The sequence below is a fragment of the Syngnathus floridae genome, chromosome 5 (assembly GCF_059516105.1).
Source record: "Syngnathus floridae isolate MCC-2025c chromosome 5, RoL_Sflo_1.0, whole genome shotgun sequence".
Taxonomy (NCBI): Eukaryota; Metazoa; Chordata; class Actinopteri; order Syngnathiformes; family Syngnathidae; genus Syngnathus; species Syngnathus floridae.
Window position 1 is genome coordinate 9339242 of NC_142417.1, and position 27891 is coordinate 9367132.

The 27891-nt window shown below is 41.2% G+C and overlaps 1 protein-coding gene across 2 annotated transcripts; it reads left to right on the forward strand.

Annotated features, from left to right (window-relative positions):
* Window positions 1-27876, forward strand: osbp2b (oxysterol binding protein 2b). 2 transcript variants are annotated; one of them, XM_088375247.1, is made up of 14 exons: window positions 1-366; window positions 3699-3907; window positions 14819-15069; window positions 18806-19004; window positions 19438-19561; window positions 19683-19749; window positions 20627-20779; window positions 20861-21106; window positions 21216-21336; window positions 21835-21938; window positions 22179-22274; window positions 22721-22905; window positions 23010-23230; window positions 24852-27876. In XM_088375247.1, the coding sequence occupies exons 1-14, from the start codon at window positions 152-154 to the stop codon at window positions 24992-24994; spliced, it is 2334 nt and encodes a 777-aa protein (XP_088231373.1). In that variant the 5' UTR covers window positions 1-151; the 3' UTR covers window positions 24995-27876. The 2 variants fall into 2 exon arrangements, with proteins under 2 accessions (XP_088231373.1, XP_088231374.1); XM_088375248.1 differs by lacking the exons at window positions 1-366; window positions 3699-3907 and adding an exon at window positions 8333-8592.
* Window positions 27877-27891: the final 15 nt, after the last annotated feature.

Below are 27891 nucleotides of genomic sequence, written 5' to 3' on the forward strand. Positions count from 1 at the left end.
CTCTCGCTCGCTCGCTCTCTCCTCCTCCTCCGCCTCCGCCTCGCCCTTCCGTCATCACCGACTTGCTCGCTCTCTATCAGGCGGGGGGTGCTAGTGGCGGTGTCCCTGTCGCTCCTGTCGCCGGCCAAGCCTGCGTGCGGCTGAGCGGAGGATGAGTGAGCAAGGAAAGGGCTCGGCATCCGCTTGTGCTGCGGCCCCGTCAACAACAGCAGCAGCAGCAGCAACTGCAGGAGCAACAGCAGCAGCAGCTGCAGCAGCTGCAGGCTCGGATACTTACAAAGGTTGGCTTTTTAAATGGACCAACTATCTGAAAGGGTACCAGCGGCGATGGTTCGTCCTAAGCAACGGCCTGCTGTCCTATTACAGGTAAAAACACAGAGATTAGGTGAAAAGAATGGACACGGTGCATGCATTGGTGCATCACTCCAGCTAGCAGGCTAACTGGCGGCCAGCTGACAGCCACTACAACAACGTGGCCGTTTTATTGCAAGTGACAGCTGGTTTGGCAGTGGCGACAGCATGTCCCCTGCGCTTCCCCAACAACGTTATGTGTTACAAATGTGGATCTTGCCACGCCTGTGATATAAAACCTCAATGATTGTGGGTGACAAAATCCCAGCTTGCACAAGAAGCTAGCCAGTTTCATTCTTGATGAGAGTCACGCTACATACGTGCAAGCTGCACACACACACATTTTTCTATGGCCAAGTTTTAACCGATGGTTGTGACGCTTGAAGATGCTTTATTGTAATAATAAAAAAACTATGTTAATCTGACACCTGTGGCGCAGGTGCTTCATGCTGGGCACAGGGAGATGCAAACCAAGGAAATCAATTAACAGAATTCATCATTCTTAATCAATTTAGTGACTCTTTTGCTCTTTTTGAAATGGACCTAATATGCAGCAATATGCTGACTAAACTCATCCAAAAAGGAATCTGTGTCAAAGTGGTACAGACAAGCTTTCAAAGAGGAGAAAATTTTAGATTGGGTCGTTCGTGGAAGTTACAGATGCATGTGCTTTTACTTGCAGTTTTCATAATCAAATTATCTGTAAACAGGGTGGCACAGTGGAGCACTGGTTAGCACGTCAGCCTCACAGTGCAGAAGTTGTCCAGCCTTTCTCTATGGTGTTTGCATGTTCTCCCTGTGCCTGCTTGGGTTTTCCTTTCACAGCTTTCCTCGCACATTCCAAAGACAATCAATTGAGCCCTCCAAATTGCCCGTAGGTGTAACTGTAAGTGCCCATGGTTGTTTGTCTTGGTGCCCTGCGATTGGCTGGCGACCAGTTCAGGGTGTCCCCCACCTACTGCGTGAAGCCAGCTTGGATAGGCTCAAGCATGCAGGTGGCAATCTTAAACACCTATCCACAAAAATGTCAAAATGTGTTTATAGAATTGTATGGCAGGCTTGAATGACCTCTGCCAACAGGCTGCAGGTTCCCATTGTAGTTTATCTTAAGCATCCTTAAAATTCTTTCATAATTCTTAACATTCAGAAAACAGTCCAGGGAGGGTTATTGTATCAGCACATCAACTCAGGAAGTTTCTTTGCCTGCTGTCATCAGGTACGTGTTATTTGATACAAAGGTATGGATGTCAGAGGCTTTGGTGAAATCAGAGCCGCTTGCTGCCGCTGCCCTCCATTAATAGTCCATTATATCGTAAGGCCATTTCGACATCTGAGTCCGGACAAGTTGTTTTCTCATCCTCTGCTTGAGCCCACTGTGTGTCTGACCCGAGGACTGTTTTTTAATGGGAGGCTATATGTGTGTGTTTTTTTAATGTTATGAGAGATGTAAAAATAGAAAGTGCCAGACATGACATGTTAAGTGTTACCAATTTATTTGCAAGTTAAGAGATGACATGTTAAATCTTTCTGTTTCATTGTTTCGTAATCAACAGTGATGAAATAATAATGGACTGACAAAAAAAATGTCGTAAACATCTCCTTGTGGTAAAATTGGCTACGTCCTTTGTTAAACATTCATCCATCCATTTTCCGCACCGCTTCTCCTCACAAGGGTCGCAGGCATGCTGGAGCCTATCCCAGCTGAATTTGGGCAGTAGGCGGGGGACACCCTTAGCTGATTGGTTGAATTCCCTCTATGAAATAGACACATATACATAATAAGAGGCAATTTGAGACATATCTATTTTTGATATATTTTAAATTGCAAACCTTTGATTTCGTCTGAAATGATGCACTCAAATTTAAAAAAAAAACATTTTCTGATCGCTTTTTTTTTTTTTTTTAACTACACCCCAAATCAATATATAAAACATCACTTGGATATTTCTGTGAGTTCTACTGCTTTTATAGTATTTGGGTTTGAATTTTGTGGATTTGTGTCACAAACAGATGCATATTTATCCACATTATGAGAAGCTATGTTCGGTCTTATTTTGCTTTTTATTTTTTTTAAAGGTCCTCTTTTATTCAAGCCAAATGAGTTGTGCTGGCGGTGGCCAATACTTAGGGCAATTAGCAGTCCAGTCTGAGAGATCTCTTTTATTCCAAAGTCCTGCCCCTCTAGAAAGCAAAACGCTCCTTAATTTGTCACCGAGAAGGCAAATTGCACCTACTAAAGAGCATAATCGATGCCACAACTGCCACACTCAGCACCTGCATCAGTTAAATTGGAATGACTTTTACTAAATGAGAGTCATCATTTAAAAAGTTGGACTCACAGGACAAGGGTACTTTCTTTGTTTTTAAATTCCCCTAATTTCATGTTGTCTATTCACACAGACAGCCTTCTTACTTCCTCAATTCTTCATTCCAATGTCCTAATTTACTTTTCCTTCTAGTTTTAATGCTCTCAGCTTTTCTTATGCACTTAAATGAGATCTGTCTGGCTGCTTTAGAGAAGATTACAGGGCATTAAATGGCTCAATGCTGCTTGATCTACCATATCAGTGAATGTGCTCTTCTCTTCACACTTTCCTCTCAACCTCAGGAAAGAAGATGCTCAGCACTGTTAAGTCCACTTTGCACCAGTTAACCTCAGTCCAGATCTCACACAGAGGAGGTTTCACTGAGCAGCGATAATGGAGGAACCACTGAAGTTTCCTTTGGAGCAAACCCGTTTAGCCCACTGTTGCATCTGAGCCAGAGGAAGAAAACTCGGCTGTCGACTGCTTCTCGTCTCAACTGAATGCATTGCTTGTTGCGGATTACGACCAGCGCGTAAAAGCTGTGTGAGGGGAGTCGGCGCCGGCCCATAATGGGGCGGCAGCCACCTTGTCACTGTCAGTGGTGTTATTGTTGAGCTCAGTGCTTTGAGAGGCAGCTGCTAGTGGCAGTGAGGCCTCACTCTGGAATGACTGAATGGGTGTTAGCAACCACAGACTACATGACTGTATGCTTCTCAAAGGATGCTTTTGGACCAATTCAATGGGCGATCATATGAGAGCAAAGTCATCGCACTCTAACTAGACATTCTAGCATGTGACGTTACGCTTTGGTTTCCGGATGTTAGTTCATAAAACCTGTAAAGGCTGTTCTTTGTAATGTAAACTTATGTTCAACCATTGCCACCAACGCGATGTCACAAGGGCTGTTTTTACTCAACTCAACTCTATACAGTCTACCCCTGCGGCTTCAACAAAGATTCCGTTTATTTGCAAGTTTTCATCTAGTCTTAGCTAATATTTTCTGTCTCAACTTGCCTCTTCACATATATTTTCTATTTGCAGGACACAGGCGGAAATGGCACACACATGTCGTGGGACCATCAATCTGGCCACTGCTCACATCGACACAGAGGATGCCTGCAATATTGTCCTGAGCAGCAGTGGCCGCACATACCATCTGAAGGCTAGTACTGAAGTGGAGCGGCAGCGATGGATCACGGCTCTGGAGTTGGCTAAAGCTAAAGCCATTCGCATGATGAATGACCAGTCGGGTAAGTTAGAAGTACAGGTGGCTATTCATTTGGAGCATCTGTGAAATTCTAAATTTTAGCCACTGTTCCGTCACACCATTGGTAGACTTAATGTCAACACAGATAAGTGCTGATCTCCTTGCGCGCTCATTCTTGAGGTCCAGCAGAGGCAATGTTTCCGTTCACCCATTTGTTTTCCAAACCATTGGCATTCCAGCATGAGCCAGGAGAGGGCAGCCAAGTCGCCTCCCTGCTTTTGGATAACAAAGCAGAGGACCTGGTAACGTGACAACAGAGCATTGTCCTCTCCAAGGGCATGCAGACTTGGCTGGTGTTGCTGGTCAGAGGTTGTGGGAAAAGCTGTGGGAGAAATGCAGAGCTTTTCCTCCACTTTTCTTATTGGTTGCTGATAGACTGAGTGAGGCTAAATATTCCTTTGCCCTCAATTTGAAAGTCGGATCACTAAAGATACACTGACAATGTAATAAATATGAAGGATCTGCTTTGCATCCAAGGAGAGGTTGTCTAATCATAAAATGGCATTGAACTTACAGAACCTTTAGTAGCTTTTTGTGTATTTCCCTTGATTTTTTTTTTTTTTTTTTGCAGGACAGATTCTGAGCATTTCCTCAAAGGAGGAGGATAGGTAATTCATGCTCAATAAGTAGACGATTTCAAAGACGGTTAGAATATGAATGAGGTATCTTGTTCAGGCGGGCGGTCGGGTGCACAGTGGGTGACTGTTGTAAGCGCTTATCAGAATCAGGCATTCATGGCGCTTACAGAGAAGCACATCCCATTCGTCACCGTTGGGCAAACACACCTCAGTGACAAGGTACCTTTGTTCATCAACCATCCCTTTTCTATTCGGGACAAAGACCTGCTATTGATCTGAGTTTTTTGCAAGGATTTATTACATCGTCTGTATGAATCCACTTCTAAGGCATTGCAATATGGGGCTTCTTTTCTTTCTCCTTTTTTTTCTAAATCTTTACATTGATGCAACACCTCTATAGCCCAACCATGTATTTAAATGCTAGTTTTATACCTGTAATGCTTCATTCACATTCATGTATGGATCTTGATTTAAATCAGATGTGGATTGGATTTAAAGAGCCTTACGTCACTGTAGGCCCTGGTTTGTTCAGCAGATGGCACTGTTCATTCACTCTGAACCGTTGGTGCTTGAGCAAGTTGGATGGTGAATGTGCGGTGTAAATCAGAGGTGGTTGAAGTAGCCCAAATTATTAGAGTACGATTACTTAAGAATAATATTGCTCAAAAAAAACTAAAAACCCATCCTCCATAGAGTTATTGTACAGGCCGATACACTCTCTTGCATAATTCTCAAGTGGAGTTCTTGCAGGTTAAAATTTCAAGATAGAAATACAAATAGAAGGCGGACTGTAGCTCAATGTAACAGAGTAAAAGTACCATTTTTTTTAAACAAAAAACAAATGTCATGAAAAAGTAAATTACTGCATGAAAATTACTCTGATAAGTGCAATATATTCTCATTCATTACTACTCCACCATGGTTATAATATGGAATTTATGGTAGCTATTATAACTAATTCTGTTTGAATCAGAAGCCTTCAAGCTCCTGTGCTCCTTTATTTAAAGTGGGTCTTTTAAGTTTGTGATTAACTTGTTAATTATATCACTTGGCCATTAGGAATTCTTCTTCATTTTGTATGTTGGTCCAGTATTATAGATTAAAAAATTAATGTTGATCCTCTGGCTCTGTTAGTTTAATGTCTGTTTTTTTCTGGTGCTCTCTCCGTGGTCCTGAATCTAAGACAATGCAAAGAAAGATCAAAACCCTCCCTCATTACGGTTTTTGCTCGCCTTTTCCACCCCTCCTCCCCTTATCCAACATCACACCCTCCAACACTCCCACCCAACCCACCCCCACGTTCTCCATACCCGCTCTTCGTCATCCGCCTGCTTACTCTGTCGGGTTTTCCCACCTCCTCCTGATACCTGCGTCTTTCTTAGTAAACACTTCATGGTTTTTCTGGTGTGATTTTTTTTTTTTTAACTTTTGACTAGAGTGATTTTTCTCTTATAGGTATGTGGCTCATCTCTCCTTGTTGTCTTGTCTTGTCTTCGCGCGTGCATGTGAGTGCATGTGCGTGCACGCGTGTGTGTACAGGAGCTCTGCTTGTTAGTTGCTGGATATTCTCCGTCTGCCATTTTACTCTTACACCACTGACAATTTAACATGTATTTTTCTTCGTTGTCATCGTGTGAGTTTGGAATTGATTTGAATGGTCAAACCTATTACAATATAGACCTGTATGAGGCGATCCTCCGTTGTGCAATGCAACCTAATCAATTTGCATCTGCCCCATTTCCATATTTGCTCTAGGATCTATCATGCACCCTGTCCTACTTTTTGCATCTATTTGTGCTTTGATGTTTTAAAATGGTAGATAGAAAGATTGTGTGACTAAAATACTCTTTAGTGGTGGACAGTATAAATAATAATGAGAACAAAATCAATGCGGGAAAATCGTCGCGCTGCCCTATCTAGTCTATTGTATGGCATGAACTATACATTTTGCATCAATCATTGAGTGTTCTTTCAACTTAGTTCATGATTAATTGCTTTAAACTCTTACATACTTCTGTCTTTAAATAATACCCATCTGGAACTTTCTCCTGAACTCAAGGGTTTGTCAAATTCAACTGGGAATGCATCATGTTTTTTTTTTATATGTCATGATATGAAGTGTTTGCTTCTGATTTCATCGAGTTGATTTAATGATGCTACAGCTGGTTTGCAACGGAAGCAATTTACTCCTGTGTTTGTGCTTCATTAAGTCTTTGTGTTTGATTTCGTTACTGCTTTTGGTTTTTAGCCTCTCAGGTTCTCTGTGTTAGTGGACTGTTGACATCTCAGCGATAGAGAAAAAGCACTGAGTGGAACATAATGTCTTTTCTTTTTGCCCTAGATCAATACCATTTATTCATCTTTTTCCGCTATAATTGGCTGAGGTGAATAGCTCAAACTTTGAAAATGTCAGCTTCTCTTTGGTTACATTTGTCTGGCTTTAATGAGCTCAGTACTTTCTCTCTCCCCTCTCAAGCTTTGGGGATTGTTTTTGCTCCTGCGTCTAAATGCAGTAAGTGACTTAATGAGACAGTTGGCTCTTCGTTTAGTTTGCCTAGCGCCTTCGGCTTTTCGCCAACTTTCTTTGAGCAAATAAACAGGGAAACATTAATACCGGTTTAACGTTGACACCAGGTAGCCCCCAGGGACCACATGAGCAACCCATGGGCATTGTGATTTTCTAGGAATGTTGTATAAATGAAGTGTTGCATATTGGTATTTATCCGTTTGCCAATTGCTGTGCAAAATCAGCATGATCAGTGTTGTCACATAAATGAATGCCATTAATAATAACTAGAGCTGTTACTAACAAATTTTTTAGAATTGTCTTAGATTCCGTCGGTTACTTGGATGGCTAAGATTTATATGCATCACACAAAAGGCTACTGTTCTCACTTGCTTGGTTAAATTGAATGCACTGAAGAACAGATGTGATTATGGTCAAGTATCAGACTAATCTTGTATTTTTGCTTCAGTACCGCTTTAAAACATGCTTCAGGACCTTCAGGGTATATTATTATTTCCACTTCAGTAAATCTTCCCTGTCAGCAGTAATCGCCTCACTTACCGAGCACCACAAATATTTGCTGTATTTACATGTTTCTACGTGATGTCTGTAGGTACCAAAATAACTTGTAAAATAACTATTTATAATTAGAATCTATGGAGAACTGCTATTAAGATAAAAGCACCGCATTTATTCGACATTTTTTATGACTGCATAATAACCTCACAATGGCAGGTCAGAGACCTTGGATGGGCCGTTTAATGTCCGGGTCTGGTATCAAGCCATCTCTCTGTGTTGCAAGACCAAGATTTGCCTCCAATAGAAGAAAGATGCTCCAGCGGGGCAAAATATGTGGTTGGAACTAGGAAAGCTTCTCAGAGAGGCGAACAGAGCGGCCAGTTGAAGAATGGTCTTTCCTTTGGTGTTGACACACCAGTGTGACTTAATATTCCTTAGCTTAATTTGATACGTAGGTTTCTTTTTGAAACACACCAGCCTAACCTAATACCGTGCCATTTAGCTTTCCAGAAATAGCTGACTTTTGCTGTCAGCAGCAGACAGACGGGGATGGCGGGGAGACGGGAGTGCTGTGCATTCTGGTCTGAGTTGAGTAGATCACTGTTGGCCGGCCTGACCGTTCCTGTCTCCTCTCTGCTTCAACTCCCCCCCCTACCCCTCCCTCCCTCCCTCCCGTCCTCCCTCCCTCTCCAATTTGCACTGCAATGAGAAAAGCGTGTGGAGGGGAATTGAAAATGTGCAAGGCTCTGTGTGGCGTACGTGTTTCCGGAAGCAAAGCGAGGGAGGGGATGAGAATGACTGGAAGGAGCATCTGCGTTCCTTCCCCGCATCCGTGCGGTGACACTGTACGTATGCCCGTGAATATGCATGCGTGTGCCGGTACACTGCAATGCTGACTGGAAAAAGTGGCCGCCTCAGCCCCCCCCTCCACTCTCTACGATGCGTCTCGAGGTGCGCGGAGTGGAATCAGGGCCGCGCAGAGTGGGATGAAGGGCCGGAGATGCTGGGATCCGAGAAGCGTCCGCTCCCTCTGTGCCTCGGGCTGCTTGAGTAAACTCAACCAGGGTCAGTACCGCTTTGGCCAGGAAACACGGCGCTGTCACACTCCTCTCCATCTGTCAAATGAGAAACCTTCCGCGTCATGCTATCTGAATCTCAGCCTAGCTCAAGCCATCATCCATCCATCCATCCTTCCATCTCCTCCTGGCATCTGACAGCAAGGATGCTCGGAATTTGGCAGCCTCCTCCTACATTGCAGCAAATGCAGGTATATGCTGTAATTGGGAAAGAAGCAGCGTCTCCTGCCATTTGCCCTTCTCACTGCATGCTGTGCTCATTTCTTTCTGCCGTCCTCTCGTGCTGGTTTTAGCTCCCACTTCCTCTCTCTCCTTTGCGCCTGCTCCACTTTCCATTCGTATGTGTGGATGAGCCCGAGGCGGCACGCTGGCCTAGCAGGTATGTTTTGTCTGAAAATTGTCGAGAAGTAATTTCTATTTCTAATCGAAGAAAGTAGACTTTACATTTACCAAATCAATACACTTTTTTTTAAGCGAGCAAATTTTCTATTTTTCTTTTCACTGCGCTTACTTTAGATATCCTTTTCATGCCCCTGGCAATGTTGGACAACTTTCTGTTGAGCAGCTGTGCTCTTATGCCCTGGGCTCTCTGGCCCCTCTAGCTGCTGTTTGTTCATTCAAATGAGTTTGACTTTGGCACCACAGATGGGATTCTTTTAAGGCCTTTCACTGTCTGCTTCAGCACTCACTCACTCACTCCTCCATATTGAAGGTAACACAAAACAATGAGTCATATCCAGTTCATTTCCACCCCAAGCAGTAGTCCTTGTGACATGTCGCCTTGTATACCAACAAAAATAATCTAGAATGATTTCCAGAGTTGCACATGCTTCCACCAATGTTGAACTGTTAACAAATTGAAAAATCACATTTGTTTTTGTATTCTGACAAGAATAAGGCTGTAAATGACAAGTGGAGGCCTTCACAGTCAAGCATTACATAGCCACACAGCATAACAATTGTGAAACATAAAAAAATATATAATATAAATAACATGTAAACTGTACAACACTCATGAAGCAAGGAAGTCAAGTCCAAGTTCTCGTTTTAAATTCCCTCGTTTAGTAGAGGCTCCAGGCTAGTGAAGCAAAAGTTGCGGGTCCCGACCTATAGAAAGAAAAGTATTCCTGGCTTATTTCTACTCAAAATCACATTTTAAAAATTGACTAGAGTATCTACTGTATGATTCACTGAATAATACAGACGCTACAATATGGCTAAAGTATGACATCTGCATGTGATACTCAGTGATTTTGTTTCATGTTTGTGTACTATAAGCACAAGACATACGCAAAGCATTATGGAGGATTAATTTATGATTTAAAGTATCATGAGAGGTCTGTTGACACGGTTATGGATCACCATGTGAGATTCTGCATTGGATAATCACTTCCTGCTGGACCATGTTGAGTCCATTATTTTAGAACGTGCAGATACTAATGTTAAGAGTGCTTTGAGGTTACTACCAGTATTATCCGTGATCTCTGCCCTGGTTTTGATGGCCTTTATCATGGCTGATTATCTTGTAGCACTGACACCGGGCTACTGAGAGTGTGATAAATGTCTATCTTGCCGTGTTATTGGGTCACTGGCTTATGGTTCTCACTAAATTGTTTTCCATTTCCAGCAATGGTATTCGGTGTGAGGGAGTAACAGCAGATGAAAGAAGGGCTTCTGAAATGTTCCCCTATGATGTACACTTTTTACTGGAGTTTTACTGAGAGTTTTTTCGGTATCCTTTCGGTGCCACTGTCAGAATTTTGATATTGTGTTAACCTTTCTTTAAAGGTTAACATTTATGGTACTTAGTTTTCCACACGAAGGCATCTTCCTAATTATTCCTCCTAATAATAATTATATATAATTATATATAATAATAATAATAATTATTATTATTATTGTCATTAATATTTATTTATTTTATTTTATTTGTTTACAGTTCGCACTGCTCCTTCATATACGTTTGATATTGTTGAATCTCTAGTTGCTAGAAAACTTCTATTAGGTCTATATATAAGATTGCAAACAAGAGATGTAATATCAGGCTGCTTTCTTATTCAGACAGTATTTTTCAATTCGCAGTTGACTGCACTAATTTGCCTTTTCAATGGAAAGACTACTTTGAGAAAATTGTAAAGAAACGATTGACTTTCCCTTTCATCATCTCAGCTTATAATGAAAGTTTAGAAAAATGGAACACGTTGCTTCATTTATTCCTCCAATGAATCTTCCCTTCTTTTTTTCTGGGCTTCACAGCTATGACAGGCATTGATGAGTTGCTTCACACACTCTCATTTGCTTGCGAAGAGCCAAGTGCGACGTAACTGGCTTTAACCTCTCGTCTCCTCTGTATGTCTCCTCGTGATGTATGGAGCCAGTTAGCAATTACTGGCCAGTATTACACTTTGCCCCCCCTGGAGACCCATCCTTTCATCGAGTGTGCGCTTGCCTCTCTTTGTATACACTCATATATTCCCTTTCTCCTTCACACCCTATAAAACAGCACTATAAATACCAGCATATTGGGTGTACAATGCTCTACATGCATGCCAAATAAATCTTTTTGTCAAATATGCTTTTTAAGGCTAGCTAAAACATAAAGAAGAATGTTGTAACAAGCATTTAAAAAAAAAAAAAAAAATCAGGACTGCTCCTAAATTCCACTCATTTGGGGAAACTTCTCCCAATATTCCGTTTGCATTTCAGCTTTCTTGACACTACTTTTCTCTTTACATGTCATTTCCCCAACAAGTGTTCATCTGCTGTCACCGGGTGACATGTGAGCTAGAGGCAGCTTGTCTCCACAGGGACAAGGAAGGTGTTCCCCTGCAATGGGGCAACATTCTCCCAATTAGAATGCTGGAAATGGTTTTTCTTACCAATCTGAGTAGAGAGTGCACATGTACATGTAAGATGTAATGAAGGTCAAAGGAGGAACGCAAACTTCCCATGCTGTCAATTTGGATTCAAGATCATATTTGCAGAGATTATGTCATCCTCCTCCGAGAAGGGGAAGGTTGGTGGTGCTGGTGGAAACACATGTAGGGTGTTGTCCAAGGTGCTCGTACAGTATGTGGGGGGGAGGTGGTCTGCCCTTGAGGCATGACTTGTGTGACAATGTGCTCCAAGCGTTGCCTCATGGCGCTAGATTCTCTACACCGGCCGGTGCTGCACATGATTTTTCAGCATGCAAGCTACTTATAAAATGTTCAAAATAATCTACTTCCATCTGTTAAAATTTGAAACTATATTCATGAACATATTAAGTATTGTTTATACGTACAGTATTTGTTGGTGTTCCTTTCAATTTTGCATGAAGTGATGTTGCAACATACAACTTCAATTTTTTTGTCATTCCCTTACTCTGATGACTTGCGCTTGATGGAAATTCCTCTAAATAAAATAAAATAACTGCAATTTATTTTATTTTTTTGCTGAAGTCAGCTTGTATTTAATACACGTCACATACAGTGCACATGAGCGAAGGGTGTGGCTTTGCTCAGAGACTTGAGGGGGCGATTAGTGAAGTCAGCCTATATTTCAAATCTTGCCAGCATTATAAAACAGCGTGAAAACTGTCTCTTCAGTTTTGCAATACGATTTAATTGCGAAAGTCAAAGACTTGACACATACCCTGTATTTACTCTTCTTTCAAGCTTCCAGCCCCCAACCCTGGCTCTTGATTTTTTGGAAAGGGAATTGGTAGAGCAGGCGTCACTGCTATAACAAACATGCTTGTCGACATGTGACAGTTTAGTTTAAGTGGTCTTCCCGAAAGCTGCTAAACTTGCTCGCAAATTGAGGCTGAAGAATCAGAGTGCCTGCTGCAGTAAATGCATTTGCACTTCCCAAATGTTCTGTATATCGATTGTATCACTGGGCTGCTATTGACGCCTTGCTTGTTAGCACTGTGTTATATTCAAAGGCTGAAGGGAAAGATGAAGCTCTGACTAGAGACTTGGGAGTGACTCTGTTGTTAAGATGTAGAGTCAATCTTGAAAAAGTTTAGGTTTTTTTTGGGGGTTATTATTTAAGGCAAGTGAACAGATTCTCTTTCGCAATGCTGACTCTGCAAGAGTAAGACAGGGTGAAATAAAAGCAAATACATGGACATTTTCAACAAACTGTACAATGTAATGCACAAAAGCTATACACAAAACTAAACGTATGCATAAAACACAAAGTATACTATAATCATAATTAACCAGCTAAAATATTCTTTGTCAATCAAAATAATGTTAATTGCATACTACAACCACAAGAATAAACCCTTCTGACTATTGGTCATAATGTGTGTTCATTATGCCATTTTAGTATTCCCAAAGGTTACACTCTCTTCGCGTTTGACACAATGTGCCAGCATTAATTCCAAGAAAATGTAAGTAGGGCTTAGTCTTGTTCTGATCTCATGAGATGATTCTTAAAATCAAGCCAACCTCTCCAATTATCTCTGCCCTGTTGCCGTCACGCATCATCAATATAATACTCCCTCAATGCTTTATTTCTTTTAAATGGTGGTAGTATGCACTTTGGACTTTGCAATTCAAATTCTTGTTTCCAGTGCAGTTAGACTCATGCGGAATGTCTGTGAGGAATCCGTCACAGCTTGTGCACAGCTTCAGCTCAGCAGTCTATGATGATGTTGCTTCTCCCTCGCTGAACTTTTGTTACCTCTTAGTGAAAATGGAAGCTTGGGAATGCAGACACCGTGAGACCTTTTTTTGCCCCCCCTTCCCATCCTTCCTCACATACACCTACGACTTTCTTTTTTCACATTGCCACCACACCTGATGCTCCAATTCTTACCCTTGACATTTTTTGGAGTCAGTTACCGTTAGAAGAGTTGAGAAGAGCGGCACCACATTTCTGCCCAATTATCTACTGTCAGGTTTTGGTACCTTTTTACTTAAGGGCAATTCGATTTTTCCGCCACATCGTTCACCATGCATCCACAGTAATTATGGTTATCCGCCCATCCCGTCTCCCATGTTGTCTCACAACTATCTTGTTTTATCTATGGGGGCTGGTAGTGGTAAATTGTAAACATAGTTTTGACATAGTTTTTCCACACAATTTAGTCAAGAAATTCTGTGCGGGGGGGCTATTAATATACAAACTAACACATTTAATGGGTAGGCAGGCACTCCAGAGACACAACTATGGCTACATAAGTCATTCAAAAGCAATTTTCCAACATATGCCCCCTTTAGATTTAGCCATATGGTCTTGTTTTTTCAGTTTCATTTATGAAAACACACAAGCACAGATGCTTTTAGTTTGGGATTTATGAGTGCAAAATTCAACAAGTCAAGCCAAAGGGTATTAAATAACACATTTCCTCAACAGGGCAAATCAATGTAAACAAGTACAAACAGTAAAAAATTATCATAATTATCAATGAAATTAAAAATGAAAGAATTTTAGGTTATAGGAGAACACAGTCTTTCTTTAAATTGAAATAATGTAGTCAGCTTAGTTAGGTGCAGTTTTGTATTTAGCTGTATTGAATAAGAGTGAGTCGCTTTAGGCTGTTTATAAATGATTATTTGTATTTGAGTTGAAATTGTAAAAAAAGATGTATGATAGAATGTTTTATCTTTATGTCTTGCATAAGTTGTTATGAAAAACTTTTAAACGATTGCATTTGGTTGTTCATGTACGAGGTGTTTCCTCTTCGAAATGCAACTTTTATTTCCGTTTTTGTGTGCGTGTGCACATGTGTATTTGTGTTCACGTGTGCAAGGATGTCGATGACTGGGGTCTGGGTGACTAATGCAAAGCTGACACTGCAACACTTCTTTCTGTCGTATGCTCCGTTTAACCTCAAGTAGCCTCTTTTATGAGACGTTATCAAAAAAGTCAGCTGGTACAGCAAAGCCTTGTGGGTATGGACCAAGTTATGTAGCTGTAAATGCCTTTGACCTGATTTACATGTACAACTGCAGAAGGTGCTAAAGGTTAGTGTGGGTGTGACAGAGAACACGTTATTTTCATGGAGAACAAATAAACACTGAGCTTCTGTGTATTTTAATGTTTGGTACTTTATATGTATTCAAGTATGGCAGGGTTGGTGATTGAGCATGTTGAATATTGTAGCTTGGAAAATCAGCAAAAAAAATTAGGGAAAGTGTGTCATATAATGGAGGTTGTGCTTTGTACAAAGAAAATGTCAAAAGGTGAACATTTTGAAAAAAATGTCCCATTGTGTGTTCCAGATGACTCAGGAGACGAGGAGCCGGCATCCCAATCGGACCGCAGTGAGATTCAGGGAACTTTAAAGATACTCGTCAGCAAGCTTGATGACCTCAGCACATGTAATGACTTGATTGCCAAGCACGGGGCGGCCTTGCAACGTTCTCTCAGTGAACTCGAGGGCCTGAAGGTTCCCGTGGAAGGAGGCGAGAAAATCAAAGCAGTCAACGAGCGAGCCACCCTCTTCCGTATCACTTCCAATGCTATGATCAATGTAAGTAGCCTCACGCTAACACACACGAGTGAGTTTGCAAAGATGTGATCGGAACGCGTACGGAAAAAGACAATAACGGTTCCATACTTGTGTACGGTCACTCGCACCACCCTTGTATTAATAGTTCATCGTTTTACGCAATTGTATGCAGCACAATGTACTGGCACACTTGACCTTTTGGGATTCTTACTGGACTCCACACATACGCAATTTGCTGACATGGCTATAGGCACACAGCTCATATCCACCTATTCATTTTTGTGGGAATGATTTAATGACTAATGAAAATGTTAAGAGTAGCATTGCAATGCTTAAGCAGAGATTGTTCTCTTTTTGATTGCGGAAAAGTCATTTCTGAAAAATGGGTCATTTTGCCACTTTCTATATCGAGTCACAATATATGACAGCTGAGCCAAAAAGACGGCACAGAACATTATCAGACAGCACATGTCCACGACAACACACATTTTTCAAACTTGTCCCATCTGGCAGACAGTACAGGAGAGTCACAGCCAGAACAACAAAATAAAAAAAAAAACAGCTTTTACACACATGCCATCGGACTCTCGAACAAATGGCATTCCAATCTGTTAACTACACTGTGCAGTAGTTCTGCTCACTTGAAAATTTTCACGATGCACTGCAAATATACCTCTGCAAATTCTTTTTAATTCTTCTTAATATCCATTGCTACTACGTACACTACTTTTGTGTTGTTACTGTGCTTGTCACACATAAACATCTTGACTCTTATATGCAAAAGAATCAGGATAGAGAACAAAATAAGGGATTCTACTTAAGTATGCGTCGAGATGTGCTCCTACCAAAAGTTAAAGTCGCAAAGTATTATCAAAGGTGCAAAGGCTGGAATTTCCTGCAGGTCCAAGTGCCTAATTCCAATTTATTATCAGTTTGGCAGCTTTTTGTGGCTATTGAGGTAACTCAGTAGTCATGAAAACTCTAAGTTGTTAAATGCTGAGCCATTTTTTTTGTGTAATGAGAGCTAGTCACATTGAAAATGTGGTATTGCTTCATTCTTCTGCTTGCGTTAAATCCCAGTGGTTACGTCACGTTTGCCGACTCACTGCTGTTCACTGTGAAACGAAGAGGAAGGAGTAATTACTATTCCTGAGTAGTTTTTCTTGCTAACATACTTCTGCGCCGCACTTCAACCCATCTGTCAGTGTTATAGAGAAAATAAGTGAAGTGAATATTTACTTCACAAGTTAACTTGCAGTGTGCACCCCTAAATGTTCTACTTGCACCCTTAAGATTAGTGAGTGAGTGAGTGAGTGAGTGAGTGAGTGAGTGAGTGAGTGAGTGAGTGAGTGAGTGAGTGAGTGAGTGAGTGAGTTAAAATCAATCTGAATTATATAATCCTAATCAAAATATTGCTATTTTGCCTTTAAAATCAAGAATATGCACATCTTGTCAATGTTGTTACCTTAATCACACAAAATGTAAAGCAGAATAACTGATCCAATAATGTTGGATCTGAGTAGTAGCGGCACAAGAGTGGCAAGTTTTTTCAGGGGTTGAAGTAATGACTCTAAATATGATTGTGGGTGTGTGAGAGGGGGGGGATAGCCACCTTCTCTCTTTCAAACTGAGCTCCCTCTGACTGCTGAGTGTCACAGCTTTCTGGGTTGCAGTAACGGACTTCAATCTAAGCGGACGACTGCACAAGGTGTGTTGAGCGTCATACTTGTTTAGTGTTTTGATTTTTCTATGATCATGTTTGTTTCTGATAGTCACTGACCACATTTTGGTTTGATGGGGAACTACTCTCATCTGACAATTCGATTAAAAACCAGACCACAGTGATTTCCTTTATACCCAAAGCTGTTGTTCTATTTGTAATATCCTTTTTTTGCCAACAAGTAAAGGGAATTTCAACCAACTGGATAAATGTTAAGACAAGCCCACCTGGATTTTCATATCTATTTTAATGTCATTAGATCAAGCAAGAATGTGCTTCTGACAAGAGGTCAGTGCTAGCACAAACTCCCTGTGGTCATTTTACTGTCATACATCTAAATGGCTCTCTTGAAGGGGAAGCGGCTTAGATTACGGAATGCAGGGACTGCTGCAGCCATGTGGTTGGTCTTCCAAATGCCGCTTCCAGAGAAATAGCACAGATGCCTGTAGACATGCACAGATCTCTGTAGTATGACCGTGGATATCACTCTTGTCCATTTAGGTGTGATGTAACGTTCCACATATGTCACACGTGCATGGTATGTACTGCAAATGTGCGCAGGAGTGGTTCCCAGTTCAGTGGGTCTTTAAATGTCAAAAGAGTGTCATATTTTTATACCAGCAGCACCAGTTCTGGTATCCACTGGTTTTAACCTTGATTAACCTCATCCTCCATCGCCACTGGACGTCACATGCCGTCTGTTCTTGGAGTGGGGACTCAGCAGTAAAAATGTGGAACTAGAGTATGTTTTTTATATGGGTGTTGGTTTCATAGTCACGTCTGAGGAAGTGAACTGGAACTTCATATGCATGTCCAGCATTTAAATTGAGTGATGCCAACAGTGGTTGAGACACTTCATGTTTGACCACTGAAGGTAAGAGGGAATGGTGCTTGGGAAATATTTTCAGATTCTTGGATTTTCAACAATTTTTTTCTGTTATTTACTATTTTATGGAACATTGAATATGAAAATGAACCTTTTTTGGCTGACAGTGTCAAAAAGTATTAGAATGAAAAACATGGGAAAGTTCATTGACTCATTCTTAATGTTTGTTCAAATCTAAGTCTATGAATTTGTTTCTGGACTGTTTTGCCTTTAATGTTGTCATCTTTGACTGAGTAATATCCAATTGTGTGTTTGCATGTATACTTTGTAGAGTGGAGCATTTGGATTCTGGTTTAATAAATGCAGGTCCTAGATAATGTTGATGGCAGACATTTTATTAGGATAAGCGCAGTTTACTTTTATTTGCTGTAACTGCCCAATCATGATGAATGACATTGAAAAGTCATTCAACACTACAGAAATGCAGAATTGCAATTCCAGAGGCCCTTCCTGTTTAGTGACTGTCACATGACATTTTCCTCTTACATGTTGTCAGCTGTAAGGTGTTCTGGTTCATTTACAGCTGTGCTTACTGTGTGGCAGGAACATCAGGCACAACATGCAGTGCCAGCAAATGCTGACAAGTCATTTCTGCGTGCTCTAACGTAACCCCTTTGGCTCAGCAGTCAGAGCACAGCAAGAATAATGTTGCCCACCCTCTTGACTCAAAAGTCCTCCACCGTGCAATCAGCATGAAAGTGTAGCTCATCACTCACTCTCTTCTGCTTATTTACAAGATGCTCCGAGTAACATCGACAGAAACCAAAGAGGCAATACTGCTTTAAGGTGCTGTATATATACAGCGAAATTTCTTTTAGTGCCTGGGAGCAGTGGTGGCGCTAGGCTTTTATTGTTGGGAGGGCGGGGGGGCCAAGGCGACCTCCAGGGGGTCTGTAAAACGAAAACATTTTTTTTATAAACCCTAAAATGTATTCAGAAAATGCTGATAAACATTCCTTACATGTTCTCTACATAGAATGACAGGCCAGTGCCTGAGAATGAATCCAGATCGTATGTCAGTACCTTGGTCAATGAAGTGAACTGTAAATAGACTCTTTTAAAAAAAAAAAAAAAAAAAAAAAACAGATGCACATCATAGATCCAAAAGAAATGTTGTCATAGCAAATGACAGGCACACCGTCATTCCCCAGGCTTGTCGAGATTTCCTAGACCTGGCGGAGACTCACAGTAGAAGGTGGCAGCGGGCACTGCAGTATGAGCGAGAGCAGCGTATCCACCTGGAAGAGACCATCGAGCAGCTAGCCAAGCAGCACAACAGTCTGGAGCGAGCGTGGAGAGCAGCACCGACACTTTCATCCACTACACCCAGCGCCCCGACCAACAAGAAGGGTAAGCATAAGTCACCCGCTTCTTTTTCTTCTTTTTAAGATCATGTGATTCTAATGTCATGCATACGTACAATTTACTGTTGTTACATCTGGGAGCTTATTTACAACATTGATAGAGATTTGATATATGACTTGAAAATAAAAAAAAATACATGTACAGTAGATGGGAAAACAAAATTCTTCAAAATGTAGCGTTAACAATAATGCCGTTTAACGCTATTACCAGTACAGGCGGGAGTCCCAGAGCAGCATGCTTGTTAAACAGTGGGAACATTGCCAATTTTACTAAGATGATTATTTTCTTAATTAGTAGCCATGTGTGCATGATTATACAGTGTACTTCTCATTCCTGAACCGGGTCGAATGCATATAGGTTAGCATGTGACGCCTGTGTTTGCGCTGCTCTTTAAACGTACTGAATGTGCTTCTGATAGAAGGGGGTGAAAGGCCGCTCAAAGGAGAGGCGAGTGATGAAGATGAGGACACTGAGTACTTTGATGCCATGGAAGATTCCCCTGCATTTATCACAGTGACTGCCACAGACAACACACAGCACAGGTCTGCGAATATTTTATGCTTTTTTTTTTTTTTTTACGATGAGTGTGTTTACAGAATTTCAGGTGTTTCCTTGCACTTTGTTGCTATTCATACAATTGGGCCGTCTTTGTGTCTATTCCAGGCGATCTCAGACTAGTTTGAGTGGAGCAAGCGGAGGCAATTCCTACGACTGGAACCAGGACGACCATGTAAGCGTCTTTTCTAACTTAGTAGCTGTGACGTTTCTAATTCACTGCTCCGAGTTGCTGGAATGTACTCATTGCTTGTTGCTTCCCCCCCCGAGTAAACGAACACACCGTGGGATCAAGGGCCTGATTTACTAGACTGCTTGTTCACTCTAACACAGCGGTGTCCAAGTCTGCCCCTATCCAGCTTCTTTTTGATGAATCCCTTATCCAGCACAGCCGAGTCAAATAATCAGCTCACCAGGAAGCTTTGCAAAACAAACCTGATGTACTCCCGGAAGAGGCGAACCAACACATTACTGAGTTACACAGAGTAAATCCAGTGCCTTGAAAATTTGGGAGAAGCCAGCAATCATACTCACTCTAAGTGCATGTGTCTGCTCGTGGACACCTGAACAAATGCTCTGAGAGGTGTCTGGCATGTCGCAGCTCAATGAAATGTTCCAGATGCATGTAAATGCAAAGTTGAAATGAGTTTTGTTGTTGGTGACATGGCATGACTCATTGGCTCCAAGTCAGCCCCTCCTTCACAGCTTCCAAAACTGCATTGTGAATAGACAAAAGTTCTCAAAGGTTCTCTCTATTTGCATGGGCAATCCAATTTGCACCCCTCTTTGCATATATCATGCTTGCTCCATTTTCATTGGAGGCCCTGTGGCATTTAAGAGAAACATTTGGTGGAGTTCACATCTTAATTAGCAGCAACAACGTCTGCTCCTGTCACCCTTCATTGCTGCTTCTTTTTGCTCCCCAACTTGTCTTGCATTCCCATTCTTCTTCTTTTTGCTCGCTCATTCACTTTTTGGGTTTGTTTTCAGCGGTCAAGTTTAACTTTGTCAAACTTGGATGTATGGTCCAATTCTTTCATTTATGTCCGCAGATGTCTCCGAACTATAACGATGTGTCAGGGAAGGAGCTGCAGCCACGCAGACAACGGCGGACTCGTGTCCCTGACAAGCCTAACTACTCCCTCAATTTGTGGAGCATCATGAAGAACTGCATTGGCAAGGAGCTCTCCAAAATTCCCATGCCTGTAAGTGAGCAGAACTTTGTGGCCTAGTTTGAACAACTTCTAAGGAATTTCCCTTGACCATCTTGCCTTCTACATCTGCAGGTCAACTTCAACGAGCCTCTGTCAATGCTGCAGCGACTCAGTGAAGACTTGGAGTATCACGAACTACTGGATAAGGCGGCGCGCTGTGACTCCTCTCTGGAGCAAATGTGTTTGGTTGCCGCCTTTTCCATTTCTTCTTACTCCACGACTGTCCACCGGACAGCCAAACCCTTCAACCCGCTTCTGGGGGAGACCTACGAGCTCGATCGCCTCGAGGAGTTTGGCTACCGTTCACTGTGTGAGCAGGTAAAAAGCACAGCAACAAGCATGTTTAGTTCACAGATGCAAACTGGATATTTGGTGTTGTGAATTGTACGCACGTCATTTACTGTAAGTTTATATCCATTGCGGTAAGGTGAGCCATCACCCACCTTCAGCTGCACATCATGTCATTTCCCAACGAGGCTGGACCTTGTGGCAGGAAATTACAATTGCGAGCAAGTTCCGTGGAAAATACCTCTCCATAATGCCTCTGGGTAAGATGTGTATTTCTTGCTGGCTAGGAAACCTTCAATTCAAACAAATGCTTAATCTCAAGAGCATAAATTGCTAAATTATGCATGAACTGTAAACCAAGAGACTGCACCTACTCTCGAGAGATTGACCGCTGTAGCTGCAGCTGCCTCCTATGCACGTGACTGCCAAGGGGATAAAGAAAATCGGGATCGCTTTGTTTCACTTTTGACAGAAACATAAAATGGAATTAAGGGGAGTTGATTATTCCGCTCTAATGATGCCTCTGGGAGGTGTCCTGTATCAGAAAACACATAACTTGGCAATTGTTTATGGTCAAATATGTTCGCAATCTTCAGGCCGAGGTGAGAATCAATAGCCTTTGTGAAGTCCCAAAACGTAGCAGGTCTTGGAGTCTTTGTGGACTTAACACGCATTTAGAGTTTGAACTCAATCCTTCAAACCACATGATCATTGTACGCTAACGCTCATAGATGGTTGTTGTGGTTTTACATTTCCAGGTGCAATTCATCTGCAATTCCACGCTAGCGGCAACCACTATGTGTGGAGGAAAGTCACATCCACGGTGCACAACATCATTGTGGGCAAGCTGTGGATCGATCAGGTCTGTTTACAAAGCACTTCTCATCGATTGCCATTCATCTGCACAACCGGCATCTTAGCCAGCTGTTCTCAAATGGGAAGTCATTATTTCTTTGGGGAATTTGTATAAATCCTTTATTAATCCGATGCGGGGAAATAAGCGAGTTGTAAAATGTATATGCACAGTTATTCAAAATTATCTTCTTGCTTACATTGCATCAATTGCATTGACTTTTGTGTGTGTGTGTGCGTGCGAGTGCAGTCAGGGGACATTGAGATAGTGAATCACAGGACCAAAGAGACCTGCCAACTGAAATTCTCGCCGTACAGTTATTTCTCCAGGGAAGTTCCTCGGAAGGTAAATCCTCCTTTTTGCTTTCTTTGCTGACACCACTCTTCTTTTTTTTTTTTTTTTAACTTGTCTTGTTCAGCTGCTTAGTCATGTAGAATAAAGGATCTCTTTGCCTTTTTATGCTGCAACTGTTTTTATGTGCAGCGGGAGAGTTTAAAACACTCCCGTAGTGCTTGTTTGTGTTGTGATATTTATTGGTAATGCACTCTGACAGAACAAGGTTTGTGAGGACACAATGAGCGAAATGAAAGCACAGGGACGAATAAAAAAATATCTAAATAGCAGTTTATTAGCGATTCAATGGTGCTTAGTCGTCAATGGGGACAAGCAGACACCGGCACCGGGGAACCAGTGACCCCATGCAAATGAAGGACAGGAGAGACGAAATGACTTGTTTCACTTCTGATATTTTTACACTTGAAAAATGAGATGCATGTTCATTTTCTTTCCAGGTGACGGGTGTGGTGGCTGACAGTGTCGGCCAAGCTCATTACATCCTGTCTGGTACGTGGGATGAGAAAATTGAGAGTGCCAAGATCGTTCAGAGCAGCCGAGGTGGTAGTGGATCCGAAGGCAAGCAGAAGACCATCTACCAGACTCTGTCCCCCAAACTTTTGTGGAAGAAGTATTCTCTCCCGTAAGTGCACATCTCATGAGGCTCATTAAGCTGCAATAATATTTTGGGGGGGTTCGCAGCAGTCATAAAAGGCTGAATCTTGTCTCCTTATATTTTGCACCTAGAGAGAATGCTGAGAACATGTACTACTTCTCAGCGCTGGCGCTGACCCTGAACGAGTCGGAAGATGGAGTTGGTCTGACCGACAGCCGTTTGAGACCTGACCAGAGGCTGATGGAAGAAGGTCGATGGGATGAAGCCAATTCAGAGAAACAAAGGTTAGAAGAAAAACAAAGAGCCGTGAGAAGGAGGAGAGAAGCGGAGGCCTCAGATGCTCTAGATGAAGGTAAGAAAAAAATCAACTGGTTTAGAGACACAAGTAGAGGTAAATACTTATTGTAGAAGACTGTGATCTGTTATTGCTTATATAACAGATCATCTAAAAAAATAGATGGGTAAATGTTTAAATATTTGTACTTTGCTATTAGTATGTTTAATTTTGAGTACCTAATGTGCTGGTGTGGCGGACCGCCAGCGCCCTCTATTGACTGGCCGGCATCATCTACTGCGGGGTGTCCAAACTTGCACACATAATTATTTTATGGCAGAGGCTGCTGGTCCGTGGAAATTCCAACACATTTGGCCCCCGGGCCGGACTTTGGACATGCTTGGTTTACAATGTAGATTATGCTAAACACGTCGCAAAATTGCACCATCCAAAAATCAATTACGCTATTTAAAAAAATGAATTACCTTATTTAGCTATAAAAGTGTCCTAAGTCCCTTTCAGTACGTCATTGCAGTGGAGTTTTACATGACTGCAATCATTCTATATTTGTGTTTGTGTGTGGTGCGTTGCGTGTGTGCTGGGTAGATTGTATTGCTGCATCCATGACTTGTCTTTTTTCCCCTCCCTCCTATGGTGGTCAGAATGTGATAATGACTCTGGTGAGTGGGGGTTATTCCGCACCCTCTGTTGACACACACGCATACACGGACATCTTCTGTGTGTTTTCTTTGTGTTCTGCCATCGTTGGACCTGCATGATGTCTACTTTCGTGTCTCTTTCTGGAAAATGAATCAGGAAAAAACTCTTTTTTTTCCCCTTTGTATGTGATAAGTTCATTTCAAAGTGTTCACAAATTATATTTAAATGTCTAAATCTACACAATATAGTCACGTCAGCTGTGTGTGAGCGAGATAAGCTTAAACCTTGTGTAAAGATACGTTCACTGTGTGTGTGTTTTTTTTCGTTAAAGGGGAAGTCAAGTGAAAACAGTTATTTACAATATTATGGTAATTTATTATGGCCCCCACAAATCCAACCTTGGTACTGTGATTAGTGTTACATTTGTGAAATGTGGATTAAGCAAAAAACAAATAAAATCCACCGGTTTTAATCCATCACAACATTTTGTCTTTTACAGTCAATCTCTGTCGACTGAAAATGACATCACGGTGTCTTAGGGCTCAGGTCCCGACCGTAATGGCTCACCTGTTTTCTGGGTATGGTCATGTGACGTTGGCAAGTTGAGCCCTTGGTTGGGCACCTTGATGTCGTTTTAGTTGACAGCAAGTGGTTGCACAAGAAAAAATGGCAATTGCTTAATTCATACTTTACAAATGCGATATTCGTCCACATATGTTTAGAGGATTGAAGATGCATTGAACATATTGTATAAAAAAAAAAAAATCGTCTTGATATCCCTTTAACAAGAACGATAGGACATTAAGTGCAACTGTCTATTGATCTGAATTCTTGTTTTGCACACATTCAAACCGTTCACTGCAACATGAAGCTGGTTCACATTTGGAGCCTTCCCAAATGCAGCACACAGCATCTGATTGCTTTCTCGTGTGCATAATCATAGTGTGTGTATGGAGGACATTGCCTGCAAATGTGGCTTCCTGACCGTGGCGCGACTCGATGACAGCAACCGCATAACTCACCGAGATCTTCTCCACAGGTCGAGAATACGAATGCTACCAGCCGCTGTGGTTTCAGCAGAGGAGGGACTCGGTCACTGGAGAAACAAACTTTGTATACAAAGGGGGCTACTGGGAGGCTAAGGAGAGACAGGACTGGACCATGTGTCCTGATATATTCTAATGCAGAACGCTTCCCCCACATCAGAACCTCAGGAGACACGGAGCTGCTTGGCCTGGGCTTCTTCAACAGTGCGGTGTAGCAGGTTTATGAGCTCTAAGTGGAGCGTTGTGAGATGGTGAATGTGACAACTTCCTTTTTTTGTACCTCCAAATGTACACTCGGACTGCTTTACAGATGATGGGCTGATCTTTATCCCAGTGTGCGGATGTGTGATTCTGTCGGAGGTGTAAAATCACACTATGAAGGCACCTGATGAGTTTCCTGAAACAGAATGCGATTGAGACCGTGGATTGTCAAAAGTGCAACAGGAGATATGTCCAAACAATGTCAGTCTTCAAGTGAGTTACAGTAAGCATCGTTTGTAAAGCTAGACTAAATTTTTAATTTCTTACTTTTCTGTCTATGAGTTCCAATTTGCGCTCATGTAATTAACTTGGAAGAAATTGGTGCACTCTACTTGTTTGTAGTTGGTCAACAGGACACAACAGGTTTTAATCAGATTTTAAAATTAGATTTTTAATTTGAATTACATATAGGAAGTACTGTGTCATATAATGAAACTGTCATTAATCTAATTTTCACAGTAAATGTTCATGAGGTTCATCACATTTTTATGAGTTACTTAAAATAATTATTTCAGGTCCCCCAGTCGGATAGAATGAGTTTGCTTTCGTTGTAACAAACTATGATGACATCCTTTAATGAAAAATACGTATAATAAAAATTGCTTTTAGAGGCAAATTTTGGTTTAAACAAACATGGTTTAACATCAACGGCGGAGGAATTGAAAGTGATAGAAATTGTTTTTCAGCTCTGTATTTTGTAATGTATTATTCATGTCGACTTGCAAACACAGTGAGACTGTCGGAATTCTGCATTTCATTTCCTGCGCATGCAATTACTACTCGAGATTAACCTAATCTGAGTCTGTCTTCGCAAGTGTTTAGTAGGAAAGTAAAGGAAACAGGCTTGATTGTGAAGTCCCTTGAGCAATCTTTTTCTTTCTTTCTTACTGAATTCCCTGTATTTTTAGGAACAAGTAAAAGTCACTTTTCCCTGACTGGCTGAGATTGTGTTCAAACTTGCACATTCAATATTCAGTTGAAATGCATCCATATCAGGCATCACCGGACCTGGCAATATTCATTGTGCATGAATTGAGGCTACAACTTAATCCTTGTGTTCCTGTTGATACCAAATGGACTTTCTCTTCTCTTTTGGTGCTTTCCCACAGCATCGCATAGCATATCGCTTCCAGTGACAGCCACCGCTGTTCAATAGTCACAAAACTTGCTCCTTAGCCTCCTCAATATCGACTTTATACTGTAGTTGATTCCAGTGGCACTGTGCGAGTCTCTGTTGGCAGCAGGGGGAAGGTCGTAGAAAAAACAGGGCTGGTTCCTGTCAGCAGAAGCCACAGAGGTCTTTGCTTATCACAGTTCTAGTGTGTTGTCCACAGTGTTTGTACAATGATCTGGGATCAGCCTATCAAGGTACCCGCAGTTTTTTGCCTTTAATTGACTGGCCTCATCTAGTGGCAAGCTATGAAAAGTCAGTATTTTTTGTAATTATTGGTAGGAATGTAGATTTCAAGACTAGAGGTACTCTATGTTCCCCCTGGTCTCTTTGTGTGAATATTTTGTGATAAGAAAATTATAGTGTAAAATAAAGTCACATGAGAATTGAGTTATCTGTACAGCATATTTAAAACATGAATTGGAACTACAAAAGACTCCACAATAATAAAAGATTAAAAAACATGCATACTAATTTGGTTGGGCAGTTCACATTTATAGCTCCAAAATCATATTTTTTTTTAAGAACAGGATAGGTAGGACATACGTTAACACATTACTCATTGCGCTCATTTGAATACAAAAATAACAATTCTGAGAACTTCACTGTACTTCAAAAGCATCTTACAAGGGAAAAAATAGGTCACATTTTTAGCTGTGATAGTGTCACACAAATCAATTATCTATCATACAGAGCAGCATCTTTCAAATTCTGTGAAGTTTTAAAAATCAAAAATATAGACTGCAAATTTTTCAGCAAGTATACACAGCATAAGCGACTGCCAATTAGAAACTTTATGGGAAAGAATCCTTTGCAAAAAAGGAAGTGATGATAATAAATTTAAAAAAGTTAATAAAATAAAGTTTGTATTAATGATTGACAACATCCATTTCATCAGTGTGGTTCCCAAAACGACACTAGATCAGGATCAGATAGTCCGTAGCAATAACACACAAAAGTCCGTTTCCAGTCTCGTGCAAAAAAGGGGGAAAACAATTAAATTGTACGTAGAGGTGTGCTGTAGATTAAACAACATTTTCATCTGCCTTTCCTTTGTTTGGAGGGTTCTTCACCTGAGCTCATCTTTAAATTTTGGATGCTTTTTCTCTTAACCTCATGGGTGCCATTCTAATGTCTGCACATTTCTACACTTTGTATCTTGACTGTAATGTGTCATATTTGGTGTCCTCTTAACGGCACTCATTTTCTTCCAGTTTCAAGCTGCTTATAGTTCCAAGACAGAAGTAAAGTGTGTGGAAGATGGAAATGTGTTGTTGTTTTTTTGCTTTGTCCTGGGACTGTCACCTGTTGTTTGCTTAGGTAAATGCTGCTGATTTTACTAATCTGTGTAAAAAAAAAAAAAAGAAATTTAACATAACACAACAGTGGTCTGGAAATATCAAAGGTTATTGTCATGATTTGACTTCTCTCACTTTCCTAATACACATACTGTAGGTGTATTATTCAAATGTAATTTTAAAATTTAGAGGCTGTTGTTTTTACATAAATTGTGTATTTTCCCCTCACTTTATAACATTGTCTTATAACAACCAAGGCACAACAATAAAACAAAGTTGTTGACACTGCATATGTCTTTTTTT

Excerpts from the sequence above, each read along its gene's own strand:
- osbp2b (XM_088375247.1), top strand. The coding sequence starts at position 152 with ATGAGTGAGCAAGGAAAGGGCTCGGCATCCGCTTGTGCTGCGGCCCCG. Across the intron at positions 367-3,698 it reads GGCCTGCTGTCCTATTACAG|GACACAGGCGGAAATGGCAC; the intron begins GTAAAAACACAG and ends TTCTATTTGCAG. Across the intron at positions 19,562-19,682 it reads ACAGACAACACACAGCACAG|GCGATCTCAGACTAGTTTGA; the intron begins GTCTGCGAATAT and ends TGTCTATTCCAG.